General features: G+C 37.5%; 1 protein-coding gene across 1 annotated transcript in view; it reads right to left on the bottom strand.

The window, feature by feature from the left end:
* Nucleotides 1-18,498, bottom strand: part of LOC129770874 (protein O-mannosyl-transferase TMTC1-like) — a 585,978-nt gene that overhangs the window by 85,870 nt on the left and 481,610 nt on the right. Inside the window, exon 7 of the mRNA XM_055774024.1 lies at nucleotides 15,283-15,404. Within this exon, the coding sequence (XP_055629999.1) occupies nucleotides 15,283-15,404 (122 nt within the window). The remainder of the gene's footprint in view (nucleotides 1-15,282; nucleotides 15,405-18,498) is intronic.

Raw genomic sequence — 18,498 nt, 5'->3', positions numbered from 1 at the left:
TCCGAATTTGTTCAAATCATATTTGATATAGTAGGTAAATGTGTGAAATAAGTTTGACCTTTTCACCTAGAGTCTCAATTTAAATTTTCTCTTGCATACAAAAACGTAGTAAGAAACACATAACGTTCCGCATAATGAAGCTTGGTTTAGTTGGAGTGGCATATTTATCCAGGGTCACCTTCACCTCTCCTAGAATATGTGAACAGACGTCCAAACTGATGATTTGTCCAATATATCAGATTGAATAAACTAAATTTCACGAGAAATTTCTTAGAAAAATTTGCGCATAGAACTTCGGCCGAATGGCTATCGAGAGAGTAATTTCTGTTTTTATTTGTATTTTGACATGCGACAGCTCTACTGAAGTACAGGGTGACTCAAAAGTCATTAAATTCTTCAAACATAAGGTGACTATCAATACGACATCTATAGTCAATAGTAATACTACCAAACAAGCAGGTGACTAATTCGCCCCCACTACCCCTATAAGAAAAATAAATCTACAACGAAATTCTCTAGGATCAAAAAACCGGAAGTAAAAAAAAAATATTTTCTCGATTTTCTCGAGTACATAAGATCGGTTCTAAAAACCGGAAATCAGAATGGAAAAGATCGATCTTCTGAAAATCGATCCGAGATCGCCCAATCCTAAACTAGACTATCATGCGCCTACATTAGAGTGCCAATGGATGTATGGGAAAAAAGTGACCTTCGAATTTTCAAACGGGAATCGACTAAAACTGTTGATTCCCACGAAAAACTACCCTATGCAAAATTTCTGCTCAATCGGTTTGACATCAAACAAAAATTTTTGGAAACCCCAATTTCATGTATTCCCCCCTTGAGTGATTTTTCGGTTTTCAAAAAAAAATCATACTTTGACGGTTATACGACATTAGTAGATGAAGTCGTCGTAATCAATATTTGATGTATTGATAAAAAATCTTAATGCTAATTAATGTACCTTCTTTACAGTTGCTATAAATCATATTAACTTTGAAAAATCATAACTCAAAAACGGAAAAACGCCTCTTTCATTTTTGGATATGTTATGAAAGCTTCCGTTCATAACATATATAAAACAATAACAATATGGCCCTCTTTGTCCCTAAACCATGTTAACTATAAAAACAAATACAATCAATAATTGTGAAAACATTGTTTTGCAATTGTAATATTGTCGATCATCTGAATCAGTTTAGTAGTTCAAAAGTTATGATTTAGAAAAATAAACATTTTTGGAAAAAAGGGGAAAAATTCTTTTCCGAATTAATGAAAACAATTAAAAATATGGGTCCAATATTTCGCGAGCAAACTACCAATTTTCACAGAAATCTGAGAACCACTATATCAGTTCGGCAAGGAATGGCTGTAGGACAGAGTGCTACAAAAACGCACCCTTTAAGCAAATCAGCCATTAACCGCGATTGTTGTAATTGATTCATTCTCTCCAATCTAGAATATAATTTGATATAAAATACTCGAATTTGGAGAGAATTTTGGATATTTCCGTCGACAGTTCAAAACATAGGGTGGGGTAAAATGCCATAATCCATGGACAGAACACATAATAACAACTGACTGAGACCTACCAAAACAAACGATCGCAACACATTCAATGATTCGGACAAAAGGTTTATAAACAAAGTGTAGATGAAACATACTACCCTTGACTATACCACTTTTAATTTATGTTCTCAATGGATTGTGTTATCCCAACGTGTTCAAAATTACAGTTTCTACTACTTAAAAATCGAAATCAAACAATATGTTGATCTTTTTTCATCTAGAAATACGAAACAAGTTACCAAATTAGGTGACTCACATGAAAATATTTGTGATTTGTTTACTCAGCTTCATGAATCTGTTATCCCTTTCGTCACCCCGTCACCCAAATATGGGTGACACTTCCCTCGTTCGAATTGAATAGGTTTTTCAAAAGAAATTTGATAGAATAGGCACCTTAGTTTAACTATAGTAAAATTATAACCATATTATTATAATGTTTATACTATACTTTTTATTAATTTATAGTGCGGATAGTTTGTATGGCAGCTTTTTGCAAAACCTATATAGGGTAAATGATCTTGGTTTGTCCAATTTGGGGTGTTTTTACGCAACTAGTAAATGCAAATCGATTTTTCTTCATGAAAATCACACATAATCGATACGAGTTTGGGTTTGTTGAAAAGCCCCAAGTCTCTAGTTGCTAATACTGCCATAAGGTGTTGAAATTATTCAAATTTTTATGTTTTTTAACGATTTTCCTTAAAGAAGAATTATGATCATGGTTTGACCACCTCTGATCATGGTTTGCCTAAAAAAATAATCATGGTTTGTCCGGTTTTAGAAATCTCCATTTTTGAATGAAAACATTCGAATTCACAATTAGATGTTTCATTTATCATTGCTTGAGTTTACTGTCATCATATTGGTTTATTCATAATTTAGGCTTTCTTCAGAATATTGCCTTTCCTTGGGCATTTTAGAAGTGTTCACCTCAACACAATCAACACAGAAAAACCATACTTCTGCTATGCGCGAAGCACACCATAAACAAACATAAACAACCTGCAGCGCGCCAAGCGGTTGCCATAGAAATCATGTGGACAAAACAACATTATTGAATTGGACAACTCATGATCAGAATTGAGTTCATCAAAATGCGTTAATTCAATGGTTTAGCTATGTAAATCCGATACAAATGGTGAGCAAGCATGATGTTTACAATAGTTATAAGTGTTGTAATCCAGAAAAGGTCTGAATACGTGCCAAATAATCATCTGGTGATCGATTAAAAGTTAGCTCGAATGAGGGGCGCATTGACACAAATAGAAGAAATCCTTTAAAACATGTGATTTCGTAAAAATATACTATCAAACTACTATAAATCATGTAAAAGGCAATTTAATTTATATGTTTCGAAACATTCGAAGGCCTTATTTGACACAGGAGCGATGAATTAGAGCATTCAAAAAAGTGGGCAAACCATGATCATATTTTCGACTGGACAAAACAAGATCATTTACCCTAATATTACTTTGGCATGTGTTGTCAATTTGGCATGTATTGATGTCAATTCATCTTTTAATAAAATTAAATATTGATAGATCATATAAAAGTTGTCTACAAGCTAAGTTTGATCTTCATTAAATAATTTATCCGCAAGTTGGGCTCCGCAAGAAACTCAGAAACGTCGTTTTGGGCGACGAACGTGTTAATATAAGAAGCCACGCTCCCTACCGAAAATAGAAAAATCCGTTCCAGCTAATCCTTGCTCCCGTTCAAACGGGTGATCAATATTCATCTTATCCGTCATCTGGTACGCTAGTTCTCGAATTTATTTGTGCGTTAATATATATATCCATATTGCGACATCTAGAAGATATGTTTCACTAGATTCGCTTGTTTTTCAGTAAAAACCGTCTTGAACCGGCCCAACTTTCAGGGATCCAATCTATTGGTTTCTGTCTGTCTATCCAGGCAACGCAACGAAATTCTCTTGGGCGCGGCATCCAGTTTAGAAGCAGCAGTGCACACTCTTCTCATTTCTGTTTATTAAATCACAACGATGTGAATTAATCCATAACTGAAAAGATATACTTGAATTATATGTTAACTATAATCACAGTGGACTGGCAGGATGCCGTAATACCAATCTTTTTTTAATGGTATTACGGCATCCTGCCAGTCCACTTAATGAGGGTACTATCATGTGTTATATTTCATTAAAAAAAACATCTTCGATGCTAAGATTCATAGCTTATTAAAAATTCATTCCTGAATAAAAATTTAAATAAATAAGCTTGTTACAACTTCATCACATTATGCAACCAATTGGATCCACTATGCAAATAATATCGTCAAAGCAAAGAGAGAAAGTCAGAACCAAAGGACTGGCATCCCCATCCCAACCAAGTGGAGTAATTTCTACGCTTATGATTTTCTATCCAAGCTACAAAAAAGATGGCGACATCCCAGGGCATTGGTCTGAAGGAACATATGTTTTTGTAACCTGCGTAACGAATATTATTCTCTGTGCATTCTGACTTAATTATTGTTTTCACAAATTTTTGGAAAACTTTTTTGTTAAATATGATAATTTGGTCCAATTTTTAAGCGTGATCATAAGGTTTAAAAATTCGTTGTAGAAGAAGAGTGTACATATTCTGAAATCTGACCATTGACTAACCGCAAAACCATACGAGCACAAACAGATAAGACAAATACTTTAGTTGTTCTCAGTTTGTATCATATTTTACTGTGATGAACATGTTTGTGTACTGTGGATATGTGGAAGAGATTACGGCGAACACAATTCTATCGTCCATTGTTCTGGACATCTTATTTCATAAAACCTTAATTTGAGTAATGTTTTTGACTACAGGCAGACCTGTTTTCGTGCAAGGGATAGGGACCACACGTAGGACTACGTCTTTCATTAAGGGTGCCAAATCAGAAAACAGGTCACGTTTTATGGAATAAAGTTAACGTTAATCACTACTTTTTGTTGCGAATGTATTTTGACGATTTGCAAACCAATCACATTGGAAATTCTCTAAAATGTGTTTGATATGCTATATATTACAATCCCATAGTCTGGAAATGGTTTAATTTGATGAAAAATGTAAGCATCCCCAATTTACATTTTTGGCACGTTCTTTGATATCCTCAAAAACACTCAATTTTGCCTGATTTTTCCTGATTTTCGTACTTTTTATTTTACCGCAATAGAAATTAGCTGTAATAAATATACTGAAATCCTTGCCAAAGTTTTCCTGGTGGAAATGGAAATGAGAACTGCCATAACTTGTATGGTGCTCAATTAAGTAAAAAATTTCTTGATTAAAAGCTGTACTCAGTGTCTTAGAATATAAACAAATATTCACGAGTAACGAATATGATTTTATTTCAGTGTAAATTACTTTTTTTCAGCTTGAAACACACCGCCCTCATTTTATTGCTGACAATAACAAATGAGTTCATTTTGTTCATATCGCTGATGCATGAACAAATTCGCTATAATGAATGCGGCATTGAGTGGGGTTCATCACTTTGCTGTTATTTGTACTTTGAATACCAAAAGCAACAAATTGATATTCATCACATTCGAAACGATGTTCGTTCTGGCATTGATATTGAGTCTGAATTCAAAAATAAAAAAATTAGTCAGGCTGGATCATTTAGAGAACAAAAACACCAGAATTCGATGAAACGAACTTTGCAAGAAATCGCGCATGATTTTGTTTGGCGAGACGGTAACAAGGGCATAAATTAAAACCAACCACACACAGCTGCCTCAGATTAAAAATAAACAACAGCTGATATTCATTTGGCTAAAATGAAATTCAATTCTGGCATCTTGGATAATCAAGATGAAAACGACACTGGGTGGAAAAACATATTGAAGAACAAAAGTTCATTTGCTCACATTCACTGGTTGTCGGGACCTGTCATTTTGATTTTCGTTTGGAATAAAGGGTGTGTCACATCAAATTGCATCACGGAAAAAACGCTGTAGAAATTCGCCCAGTAGACCGATCCTTTTGAAAATTTTAGACAGTAAAATACAAACTATTAAACAACTTTTGGCATTTTCTTTTTATTCATACTTCGAGCCCAAGCCCGTATGCTCGCACCTTCCTCTTTACCCCGTTCATAAGGTTCTGTACAACGTCAGGTTGTATTTTTTTTTTTTTTGAACAGAAATCCATTTTCTCTTGAAGTCCGCCTCCGATTTGACAACTTTTGAGTTCTTCCGGAGGGCCTGCTTCATAATCGCCCAATATTTCTCTATTGGGCGAAGCTCCGGCGCGTTGGGCGGGTTCATTTCCTTTGGCACGAAGGTGACCCCGTTGGCTTCGTACCACTCCAACACGTCCTTTGAATAGTGGCACGAAGCGAGATCCTGCCAGAAGATGGTCGGGCCCTCGTGCTGCTTCAATAGTGGTAGTAAGCGCTTCTGTAGGCACTCCTTAAGGTAAAACTGCCCGTTTACCGTGCCGGTCATCACGAAGGGGGCGCTCCGCTTTCCGCAAGAGCAGATCGCTTGCCACACCATGTACTTTTTGGCAAACTTGGATAGTTTCTGCTTGCGAATCTCCTCCGGAACGCTGAATTTGTCCTCTGCGGAGAAGAACAACAGGCCCGACAGCTGACGAAAGTCCGCTTTGACGTAGGTTTCGTCGTCCATTACCAGACAATGCGGCTTCGTCAGCATTTCGGTGTACAGCTTCCGGGCTCGCGTCTTCCCCACCATGTTTTGCCTTTCGTCGCGGTTAGGAGCTTTCTGAACCTTGTATGTACGCAGGCCCTCCCGCTGCTTGGTCCGCTGGACGAATGAACTTGACAAATTCAGCTTATTGGCGACATCCCGGACCGAACTTCTCGGATCACGTCTAAACTGCTTAACTACGCACTTGTGATCTTTTTCACTGACGGAGCATCCATTTTTGCCGTTCTTCACCTTCCGGTCGATGGTTAGGTTCTCGAAGTATCGTTTTAGTACTCTGCTGACCGTGGATTTTACGATTCCCAGCATCTTACCGATGTCCCGATGTGACAACTCCGGATTCTCAAAATGAGTGCGCAGGATTAATTCACGACGCTCTTTTTCGTTCGACGACATTTTTCCAAATTTACGAAAAATTGACAGTGAAGCATGGCCAACGTGATCTATAAACTTTTATCTGATTATAAGCGAAGGCTGAAGATATAATTCCTAAAAATTAAATTTCTACAGCGTTTTTTCCGTGATGCAATTTGATGTGACACACCCTTTATATAGGTTTTTGATGCAACCTAGCTCGAAAATCTATGCATTTGAGCTTAGCTTTTTTATCACTGCTCTCAAATGTATCGTTGGTTTTCAAAACAGTGCCAGATAATTTCATGAAACCAGATTATGAAATGAATTAAAAAAAATAGAACGCGATAAAATTTGAGGAACAACATTACCTTAGTATGTGAATATGTAGATGTAGCCGCAGAGTTAGTGATGTATGAATACATTTCAAAGTGTAAAGAAGAATGTTGTAAATAAAGTATTTAACTGTAGTGATGCTGTAGGTTTTTGAAAAAAAAAAAATTATACATTCTCAAAAGTATTATTCGCAACTTCCAAAGTTAGTCAATGTATGGCGTCGTGCTTCATCAGGGCAGCGCCAAATATCATGTCTCTTTCACAATACGACACTTTATTTTGGCGTCTGGCTAGGAGGTTCTACCCCACCAGCTCAAATAGCCGGATGGTGTTCCTCCGGATTATCTCAGGTGCAGGTCTATCCAAAATTATCGCAAGTTCAATAATTTATACTCTATGACCAGCATAAAAAACCTTGAACAGTTTTCAACGAGAAAGCAAAAAAGAAAGTTCTGGAGGATATATTTTTTAAACTGCGTGAAAGATGGCGAACGATTGTGTGACAAAACTGTATATATAAAATTTGATTCATGTATGTCAGCCTATAAACATGATGTTTTTGTTTTCCCAAAAAATCGGCATGAACTTTCCGAACAACCTAATATGCACCAAGGCGCGTAGAAGTATATCCTAAGGTGGGCCAACTTGCTAAAACCACTCTTCAGCCATCTTGGAAGTCTACTGTGTTTTGTTTGTAAACAAAACACAATACGCTTGTGCCCTAGCTCGCTTGTGATCAGTCTGTCTCTTTCACGCTTTAAGGAAATAATTCCCCTTCTGCTTTCTTCCGTACTGTTTTCATATACCGCTCCCCTATCCCACTTAGTGACGACACGGCCTCACCTAGTACCATAGACCCGTCTTGATATGCACTATCCTGATTTCTTCCTTTTGTTTATTTTCATTCTCCCAGATTCTTGAAAATTATAGTTGGCCTCTCTGATATCAAGTCGCTTCAAGCCACCGGATTTTGGCTTTGTGGAACTTTGTGCTTGTTTTCATTGCACGAAACTTTTAATTTGTTCATATTCTGTATGTATAAATAGCGCATTTTCGCTGCTGTTGGTTGCCATTTGTATTTGCGGTCCCGTTTTGATGCAACATTCTCCTAGCTTTGTTTATAGCAGGGGTTTTTTTCTTGAAAGAAATCTTCAATTCAATTTCACTGATAATATAGTGATTTATTTTGTTTTCTCCAGGTTAGATGCCGTTAGTTACACTGATACGCGTAACCAAAATAAAGTTGTTCTCAATTGAGTAATGTCTGTAACACAGGGCTTGCTACGCCCAGCTGTCCGCATGTACTCCTTCTTTTCCCTCCCAGGGTCGGCTCAATTCCAGCCAAATTAGGTTTCTCGGAAAAGGGAAAACACCACGCTATAGATTCCTAAAGAGACGGTCTTTATTCTATTTATTGTCTGCTCTAATTCCCTAACTCTTACTCAGATTTACAAATACTCACAGGTGTGTATTGTGTCGTGTCAGGGCCCGCCGCTAATACTCCCTCGTTCCTGCGTTGACTCCACTTTCGGCGTAGAATCTGACCGCTGCTGATACTCCCTCGTTCCTGCGTTGGTTCTCCTGTTTGGCGGAGATTCGGATCGTCGCCGCCTTGTTCTCTCGTTCGTCGTCCAGGGTGCCGGTTATAATTCTCGGCCACGCTACGCGCCACACCACGCTCTGGGGTTTTGACGATAATGCCAACTAATCTCTTCGACACCACTGTGCACCACTGTACGTGACCGCCACAAACCGCTAGTTTGGTTTAGGCTTGTGCGGAATGATACTTCCTTCTTTATGAAAGGACTTCGTAGAAACTACCGTTCCACCGAATCGTCGCGGATTTACTTCCCGTTGGTAGTTGAGGACACGTCTAGTCTCTATCGCGTGGATCAGACAAGTCTCGACTCGCTCCAACCGGAACCTTTACGACCCGCCAAATCCGGGTTGGTTTTCATCGCCTTCAGCACTACCAACCGCAGCGATGTTTTAATGTGTCGTGTAATGTTGTTTGTGCTGTATATAATCCTTAATTCGTGTTATGTATGACTATGTGCCGTCTTTCTTTTAACCCTTAAATAGCTATTTTTTAATCTGTCATTTCAATTTTATTTTAGGTTTTATTTATCGAAGTTTAGGAAATAGGTATATGTTTTTTAATTTTATGCGAAGGACCCTATTTAGCAATTTTTTCTATAAATGTGTGTTTTCTCCTTTTTTTTTGTTCTTAATAAATACCAAGGGCGGGGCAAGCTTCAACAGGCAGCAAGACCCAACAAGTGACTTGTCACATGTCAATACAGATAGAATTTGTTTTATTGATGAAAAATGCCGGTGCTCCGTCATATATTTTTGCTATAAAAAGTGCTCTGTCATAAAAAAATTCTGAAAACCTCTGGTTTATAGTATTGGCAAAGAACTCGAGAAACGTTCCCTCATAAAAACTCATTCTCGCTATTTTTCATTTCTATCGATGTATTTGTGTGTTACCGTGTGCGATCTCTGTGGGATGCTTGTTTGGTGCTGGTTAAGATGCAAAATTGCTCTTTCTGCACTGTCAGTTGTGAACAAACTACAATTTATGCTTTGAAATTAGTCTTTCGTAATGGTTCAGGATCGAGAAAGCGTGGAACGTGGACTTCAATTACTATAGGATTTATAAATTGGAATACACGTTATATTGTTTTTTTTAACTTCAGTAAGCGTCCAACACACTTGCGTAGATCATAAAATCAACTCTTTGCTCCCTCCAGTAAGCTCCTAACTACACAACAAACAAAACAAAGCATGAGACTGACAATTAGCTGACACAGTACCTATGTAAACGAAAAAAAAAGATGGCCGAAAAGTTTATAAAATATAATCATTTCCATACACCGCACAAAAAAGGAAAGAAATGCACAAAAACCAGGTTTTCTTGTACATCACCCTTTACTTTCAGCTCTCTCTCCATAATTGCTCAGTGTCTCTATATTGGTCTAATCAGAGGATTTTCAAAAAACTGTACCAGTTCATCTTGAACTATTGTAGTACAACCTTACTGCAATGACAGTTTGCGAGATCTGGCCAAAATCTCACGGGGCGATCGTGGAATCGGGTGAATGGCAACATTCACTTCTGAAGACGCTCCTTCTTGTACACTGTCGAGCTCATTGTCTTATCTGTGATGGAAACATAAGTGGAATTTAGCAACAACGTAGCTTCCATTGCACAATAGTCCACGAAGCGCATTCAAGTAGAAAGTTGCATCTAGAGCTCAACAGCTATTCTTTAGATGCAAACTGTCTTCGACAAAGTCATTACATTTGTTACAACGCTCATTTCTATGGTGTCAAAAATAGGGTGACTAACATTTTCGATGAAATAGAAAATTTAGTTTTCTATATAACTATAAAAATAAATAGATAGAGGTGAATACAATGTTGTAGCCCCCGTTATATGAGGCAACTTTGTAGAACCATATTTTTTTACTATTCCCTAAAAGAACCACAGAACGTTGTTTTTTCTAACTTGTGTTAGGGTAACCCTGAAAAAAAAAAGTTTTTTGCTCTAATTTTTATAAAGCCTGTCCACGTTAAATTTCGGACACTTTTATTTCAGTGTAGTTTATGAAATATTTCACTAATCAATGAAATATTTCACTTACATGACAGTTGAAACCCTCCTCTTTATTTCGATGTCCAACAAGTTTACATTCTTCTTCAGTTCGGTAAAATGGCGTCGAATCAAGTGGAAGTACGCAAACGCATTTTGCGCGAACGGCAGCAAAATCCAACACTGTCAGTACGCGATCTCGCCAAAAAGCTAAAACTGCCGAAGAAAACCGTGTTAAGTGTGTGCAAATGGTTTGACCAGCGCTTAACTGTTTATCGGAAGGTTGGAAGCGGAACAAATCGAAAAGTATGCTCCCGACAGATGGACTGAAAGGTGGTTGCCATTATTGAGAAACATCCCAACCTTTCAGTTAGAAATGTGGCTCGAAAGTTGGAAAATCAAAATCATATGTACAAAAAGTGAACCAGAGGCATCGACTGAAGGCGTACAAAGTGAAAAAGGTACCCAATCGTGATGATAGACAAAATTTCACTGCAAAAAGCCGTGCTAAGGTGCTCTACACCCAGTTTTTGTAAAAATGTTCATGCACCATAATGGACGATGAAACTTATGTTCTCGAAGAATTCAAACAGCTTCCGGGTCTCGCTTTTTATACTGCAATGCGAAGGAATGCCGTAGCCGAGTGTTTCTGAACCAAGAAGCAGTCTAAATTCCCCAAAAAGTACTTGGTTTGGCAGGCCATATGCAGTTGTGGCCGAAAATCCAAATGTTTCGTCTCTACCGCCTCCAGAAGCGGTTGCTACCATTCATAAGAAGCCACGACTTTCCAGCGTTGTTTTGGCCAGATTTGGCCTCTTGTCATCCTGGAATGGTACAATGCACATGAGGTCAAATATGTACCAAAAACAGCAAATCCACCGAACTGTCCAGAACTTCGCCCAGTGGAAAAGTACTGGGCTCTGATTAAGAGAAAACTATTCGAAACTAAGAAGAAAGCGAATGACATTAATGATTTCAAGAGGAGATGGTAAAGCGCCGCCGCCAGCATATCTGAGAATACTGTACGGAACCTAATGGCAGATGTTCCCAAGAAAGTTCGTGAATTTTACAGACAACGTAATTAACATCGAAGTAAGCTTTCCTTGTGTTAGATATAAGTCTATTTTACTGAAATAAACAATCGGTTTTGTTGTATTACGTGAATTTTTTTACTGGCATCATCTTGGTGTCCGAAATTTAACGTGGACAGACTTTATATAAAATTTTACATCAAAACTGAATTTCAGAGCTTACTAAGACTAATCATTTTGCGATGCACAACTTGTCTATATCTGAATTCTACGAAGGGTTATTGTTTTATCCCCAAAAAACGCCCTTTCATTTGTTTGTCGGGCAAACATAAACATGTTTATGACCGACATTTGAAAGAGCATATTTGACCCATATAATGTAAATTTTTCGAAACTATGTTATTTTTTTTTGTATTTGAGTAAACTGATTTTTTTGTAAGTTTTTGGGTGAAAAAACATGGTTACCCTAATGCAACTAAAGATCTTTATTCCCTAGACAGAATATGTATTCAACGAAAGTGTTACATATGATGGAGCGCTCATTTCCATGTTGTCACAAATACGATTACTAAAATATTAGGTGAAATAAAAAATCTAACTTTCTCATTTTTATTGATAGAGGTCTGATATTGGGCCTGATCACGAACGTCACATCACGGTGAAAACGAAATGAATTGTATGCATTTTGAAGTGACGTTCGTAATCAGGCCCATTGTTTGATAATGTTGTAGCTCCAGTTATTTTAAGCAACTATGTGGAACATATTGTTTCCTATCTTTTAATACAATCAATTTAGTTTTTTTTTCCAAGTTGCATTAGGGTGACAATGAAAAAACGAATTTTTCGCTTTTACTTTTATATTTTAAATTCTACCTTATAGCTGATCTTATCAAGACAAAAATTTTGCAATGCAGAACTTGTCAATAGAGCTATTCTACGCCAAATCGACAAAAAAACAGTAAATTTTGACCCGACCCTCTACATTTTTTTTTAAACTTGATACTTATGATGCAAGCTATCCAAAATCTTTATTTTCATTAACATATGACCAATTTAAATATCATTGTTCTTTTTTTCAGAAAATCGTAACTCGAAATTCAGCTGCCTGATTCAAATATTATGGTTGGCAAAGTTGTTGGAAAATCAATGAACTATCTAGGAAGAATAACATTTCAAATGCACTATTGGAAAATTTTAGACAAAAGTGAATTTAATTTTAAAAACTTCCATATCTTAGAAGACGCCCACCGACCTCTCCACCAACTTTCGATATTTTTTTGTGTATTTTTTATTAGGAAACCGTTCTGATTCATCAAAATTGGACAATGGTGCCGTGTCGGGATCATTAAAATAGAGATATGAATTTTTCAAAAACATAGTCTCGAAAAAATCACAAAATGTAGAGTTAAATATATCCTTTCGAATGCCGTCAAGAAATTTTGTTTTTCATGTTTGAAATAACGACAAACAAATAAGAAGAGCGAATTTCTTGGGGAAAAATATCAATAACTTTGAGTAGAATTAGCTCTTAAAATTTGTCTGAAGGCAGTTTTGATGTAGAATTTTAAGTATAAAAGTTAAAGCAAGAAACCCCGTTTTTTCAAGGTCACCCTAATGCAACTTAGAAAAAAGCGCTAATTCGATTATATTAAAAGATAGAAAAAAGTTTTGTTCTACAACGTTGTTAAAATAACTGGTGCTACAACGTTGTCAAACTATATTTACCTCTATCTATATAGATAAGAAGGTTAGATTTTGTATTTCATCGAAAATTTTGGTCAGCCTATTTTTGACAACATAAAAATGAGCACTATCATATGTAGCAACTTTGTCAAAGACAATTTTTGCCTAGAGAATGAAAAAAGCTCTAGATGCTAATTTCCACTTCAATGCGCTTCCTGCACCATTGTGCAATGTGGTCTATTAGAAGACAACGTTCCAAATTACCAGTACCTGCCTACACCTGTATTGGAAAATGCCCATCGCCGTTCCGCTGAACAAAAAACTGGAGGAGACGACCATTGACCGTGGAACACATGGTACTAAGGAACTAAGGGGCTAGACAAGGTCTCTTTGGTACAGAAACTGTCCCGAAAAAGCAGCTGAAAGCGTTTAAGATGATGAACATGGAGAAGGAATAAATCTTCCATAAACAGAAGAAAAAGAAAGCAAAAAGAAAAACTAGAATGTAAGAAAAAATTATAGGAGGTTGTATTCAAGACACGACCGCATTGTTGACGTAGAACTACGCTGTAGTCTAATTCAAGTCGCTTGTTTATAACTGCGGATATTATTTTATATACTACGAATATTTTGAAATAACCATTCTACCAGTTTAGTCACCCTGAAATGTTTTTTTTATTGTAGAATTATTTGACGATGATTGTTTGATGATTCATTATTGTGCTCGCAGAACAATACATGCTCGAGATAAGCGCGTCATCCTTAGTGGAGAAAGTTTTGATAATGGCAAACGAAACCGAATCACATACAAAATTCCAGAACGACATTTACTTTCTTGGTGACTAAATAAGCGAAATAAACTCTATCTGCACGCGAACCCAAATAAATTAATTACTTATTATAACTTATTGAATAACTTGGTATTCCCTAAATAGGTTTTTGTGCACATCCTTAGCAATTACTTCACCATAGCGTCGGTTCAATGCATTTCCTTGTTTATATTTATCATTACAGATAAGGTTTCAGCGTAGCGAAGATGCACATTTTTTACGTACGGGTTATGAAGTAAGCACGTATGCACACAAATATCCATATATCGATGGCTTGAAGCAACTAATTATACCCACACTTATCTTTGTTTTGCACTCTTCTCAACAGAAGCCCTTTCTGTTAATATTGTCAGTTTAGATTAGCTTAGCTGTCATCCTTTGTTGAGAGAGTCCAAATCACTGACAAAATTCCAGAACATTTATTTTCTTGGAGTGCAGACGATAGCCTAGCTTGATGATTTCCCACACAATTGTGTAGCTCAGAACCTTAATGCAATGGCGTCAGTTGGATGCAATGATTGCAATGCTCACGAGTGATACGGCTCCAGGTTTACTCACTACTTTCTTTTTATGAGTACGAATTATTGTAGCAAACGATCACCTGTTTTTTTCAATTATCATCATCAGGGGGTAAAAACACGACGTGTACTCGGTCGGGCCAATAATGTGGGTAGTTTTATCAGACCTTCGTAAACGTCGTCATTATTAACTATGTGAGGATAACACAAACGTATGTGATAAAACAAGAAATCCTATAATTGATGTATTTAAGTGTGAAACTTACTACTAAGTCATAATTGATAGAGACAAAACTCTTCACAGCAACTCCCCCTTAATTTTTACCTTAATTAGGTATACTGACATTAATAAAACGAATACAATAAGTTAGCAATCAAGTTGAGTTTTATTATTTACTAGTATGAATAATCAATACGCAGAAAAGTTGCAACCGGAAAACTCCTACTCCCCTAAACACAATTGTTCTAACACAGGAAAAGCTGGGAGCAAAAACTTCATCCAAACTAGAACCAGCGCACGGAAGGAAAAACAAACCCTTGCGAAACCCATACCATGATTCAACAAGATGCGTGATTCTTTCACTTCTACAAATGCTTTCCTTTTCTCGTAACTTGTATCGTATGGTTAGAAACCCCAAAATAAAAAAGAAAAATAAACAAGAAACAGTGATAGATGCTTACCAAATGAATCAGTCGAAACTTACCTCGGAATGTACAGCACTCGCTCCGCAACGACAAAACCAACAGTTACAACTAGATTTGTGGCCGGCAGGAATGGTAGAACTAATAACAGGAACCCTAATACGTTCGGAACGTGACGTTGATGCTGCGTTTTTTTTATTTTGTCGAGGGAAGACACAAGAAAAAGAGTGAATATGAGTTAAATTAGAAGAACGAACAAAAAAAGAGTTAAAAACATTCGGATGAAATATTGAAGCTGGCAAACGTTTTCGGCGGCGAAGCGGAAGTGGCTTCATTTTGATGAGAGCTTTGCGATGTCGAGAGAAGTGGGTGTACCGTATGACGGGAACTTCGGTGGCACAGGTTTGGGTGAATGATGGGAGAAGATGGACGTTGAAGACAATTTGAGCGCACGTACAGTTACCAGGAAGCAGCAGCAGTCGTGAATTCAGTTTGAAGATCATGATTGTTCGTGTCTAATTTTTTTTCTGTTTGCAACGTAATGAAAATTTCCCGTTTTCCATATTGTTCTGTCTTAACTTTTAATTTTCCATGCTTGAGAGAATATTACCAAATCAACAGCGAGAAACTGTCGGTGAATGGCACACTTGAGAGAAGTTCTGTATCCAGCGAATTGTAAGACAGCATTTAATTGAAATTTTGCCTTGTCTTGCACCCGTACGAACATCCACCGTTTTGCGATACTAAATTAAGTGCGTGTAGCTGAAATAAATAATTAATATCAGGCACTTCCCGCGCTTCCTGAGCGGTCCCATGCGTACCGTTTTCCCGAGGAAAACTCATTTCCACAAAAGTCTACCAGCTGCCATGGCGTTGGTGATGATGATGATGGCGTTGGGAAAACTGAAACGTCAACAATTCCGCTTTCACACTCGGTCCAGCCCCAAAACCCCACACGAGTGTTCCATTTCGATTGCCTTCAGTGGATGTTATGAATAAATTAAATAAACTTTCAGAGAGTTCTAGTCGCTTACTGTTATAAGAACTTCTCTCCGCAATTCTTGTTTTTTTTTCCTTGGCTTTGTCTTGCCTTCTAGGAAGAAGGTGCAACTTTTGCCGACGCCTTCCAATTTCTTTGCGATACTTTTGTACACATATTTTTTTCCCTGGTTCGTACCTGGTAGCGCCAACAGTTTTTTTTTTAGTTTCCTTTGTTACCACTCCAGGAACAGCAGATGGAATAACGACAGCAGTTTTCCACTGTTTGAACTCGACGGAAGCTGTGGTGGCCACCGAGCTCGGAACTTTCATCTCATTCGTATTCATTAGATAATGCGTTGGAGGCGTGCGGAACGGCAGGATTTTGTGCAGTCGACAAAATCGAAGATAACCTTTGGCCCTGTTTTGAATATTTAAAAAGTGACTCCAAGGCAATCACAAAGAATTGTACGCTAGTTTCGAATAATAACTATTGGCGCTGCCCAAGTTCGACACTTAAAAAAAGCCACATTCATTTTATCAATCAATTTAGAACGACGACAAAAAGAGTCAACGACTCAACACCCTCCTTCTACTCGTTTGTCTAAATCGTCCGTTTTTGCAAACTTTTGTCGGCATCAAGTTTTCCTTCCGATAACCGTTTTTCGTAGAGTTTTATTTTTCTCTCTCTTAGATCCACATCTTTTCTACGATTGAAAATCCTTTTTGCTACCCATCAAAACTCCCTAAAAAGCAGAGCGGAAGTTCGGTTTGGCCCCGTAATGTGGGTTTCCTTTCAATAAGTGGAGAGCTTCCTCCAAGCAGACTATTCGAGGGTGACTCAAACAGGAATCAGCACAAGCTGCTAGATCAAGTTCCACTGTTAGTCTATTCCAGTGAACTTTTGTTAGTTCTGGTTCTACGCAAATGGAAGAAGCACGCTCTACTTCATCCCCAAGCCGGATCCAGCATGTACGGTGGACTGAAAGCAGCGTGACACGAAGTGAAAGAGATGTTTTGCGTGAGGAAATAAACCATAATTAGTTCGTAGATAAAGTTGGGGCAGAATGCGTGACTCACAAAACGCTTCCGCCATGGCTGTGTGTAATAGGGAAGAGACGGAAATAGCTGCAATCTTCTGGAGGATTGTTCCAGGCAATCAATTAATTCAAGCATATTTTGTCGGGCAAATCTGCTATCCAATCGGTAAAGGAAACCATCGGAGCGTAGTGAAATCGTGTTGCGTGACACAGTCTTTTTTTACCGTAGACGGAACGCTAGCCCGATTGAAGAGACAATTTGTAACGGTTCAATATTGCCTATCCCGACAAAAATCGGCAGTTTGTCCATTTTCTAAATTGAATGAAAATATGAGCAAAATGTAGCACGATTCACTCTGCCAAATGAATTATCTCGAATCCATGACATCATTCCGAAGTTACGAGGCGCATCCCGGGCGCAAGGAAAATTCCAGTAGTCACGTTCCACACAAACTGCTAATAAGAAAGTCCTGCGTAAGAGGAGGAAAAGCGAACCCATTGAGCAGCGTAAAATACGACATGTGGAAATTCTACATTGGTTTATACAGACAGAGAGTGAGGGGCTCCATGTGGGAAACTTTGTGCGTTTCTTTTCCATTTCAGCCATCCAGTAATATCGTTAGCATGGGTCGATTCGGATTTATTTTCTCAGGGAACTTAATGCGAGACTAAGATAAATTCAAACGAACAGATGGCTGACCTTGTTCTCGGGTGGAATACACAAATGTGCTTTAAAACGGTGGGGTAGGGATGTGAAATGGATACAATTCATCGAACGTTACTGGTGGAAGCAATGTAACCAGAGTAGAATCGATCCTTTGGTGATTCGAAACAGGGTCAAGTGATTGGTTCCATGCTTATGTCTTCATGTTATAGTGCTTTATTGAAAAACAATTATTTGATCAGTTACCCAAATAAAAAGAATTGAAGATTACAATGACAGATGGAAATATTCGATTGAACTATGACTATCCAAATCAATAGAATTAAAAATATTTTCGATGGACAGAATGACCGTTGCATAAAAATATTATTTTAATGATGAGTTTTCAAAGGTTGGAATTTTATGGTAATGTTACCTCAGCTTAGTTTTCACTTACAAATATTAGACGATGATATAACATAGAAACAAATATTTTGGTTCCAAGAGAAATTTGAAGAATTATCGTGGACAAGCTTGCTTAACTGCTTTCTTCAGAAATTCAAATGGCTTACGCAGGAAAAAAACAAATGGCTTCAGTATTCTTGGACATAAAGGGG

This window comes from Toxorhynchites rutilus, chromosome 2 (assembly GCF_029784135.1).
Source record: "Toxorhynchites rutilus septentrionalis strain SRP chromosome 2, ASM2978413v1, whole genome shotgun sequence".
Lineage (NCBI taxonomy): Eukaryota > Metazoa > Arthropoda > Insecta > Diptera > Culicidae > Toxorhynchites > Toxorhynchites rutilus.
Note: the sequence above shows the minus strand (reverse complement) of the source record. Positions and strands in the feature narration are given on the sequence as shown.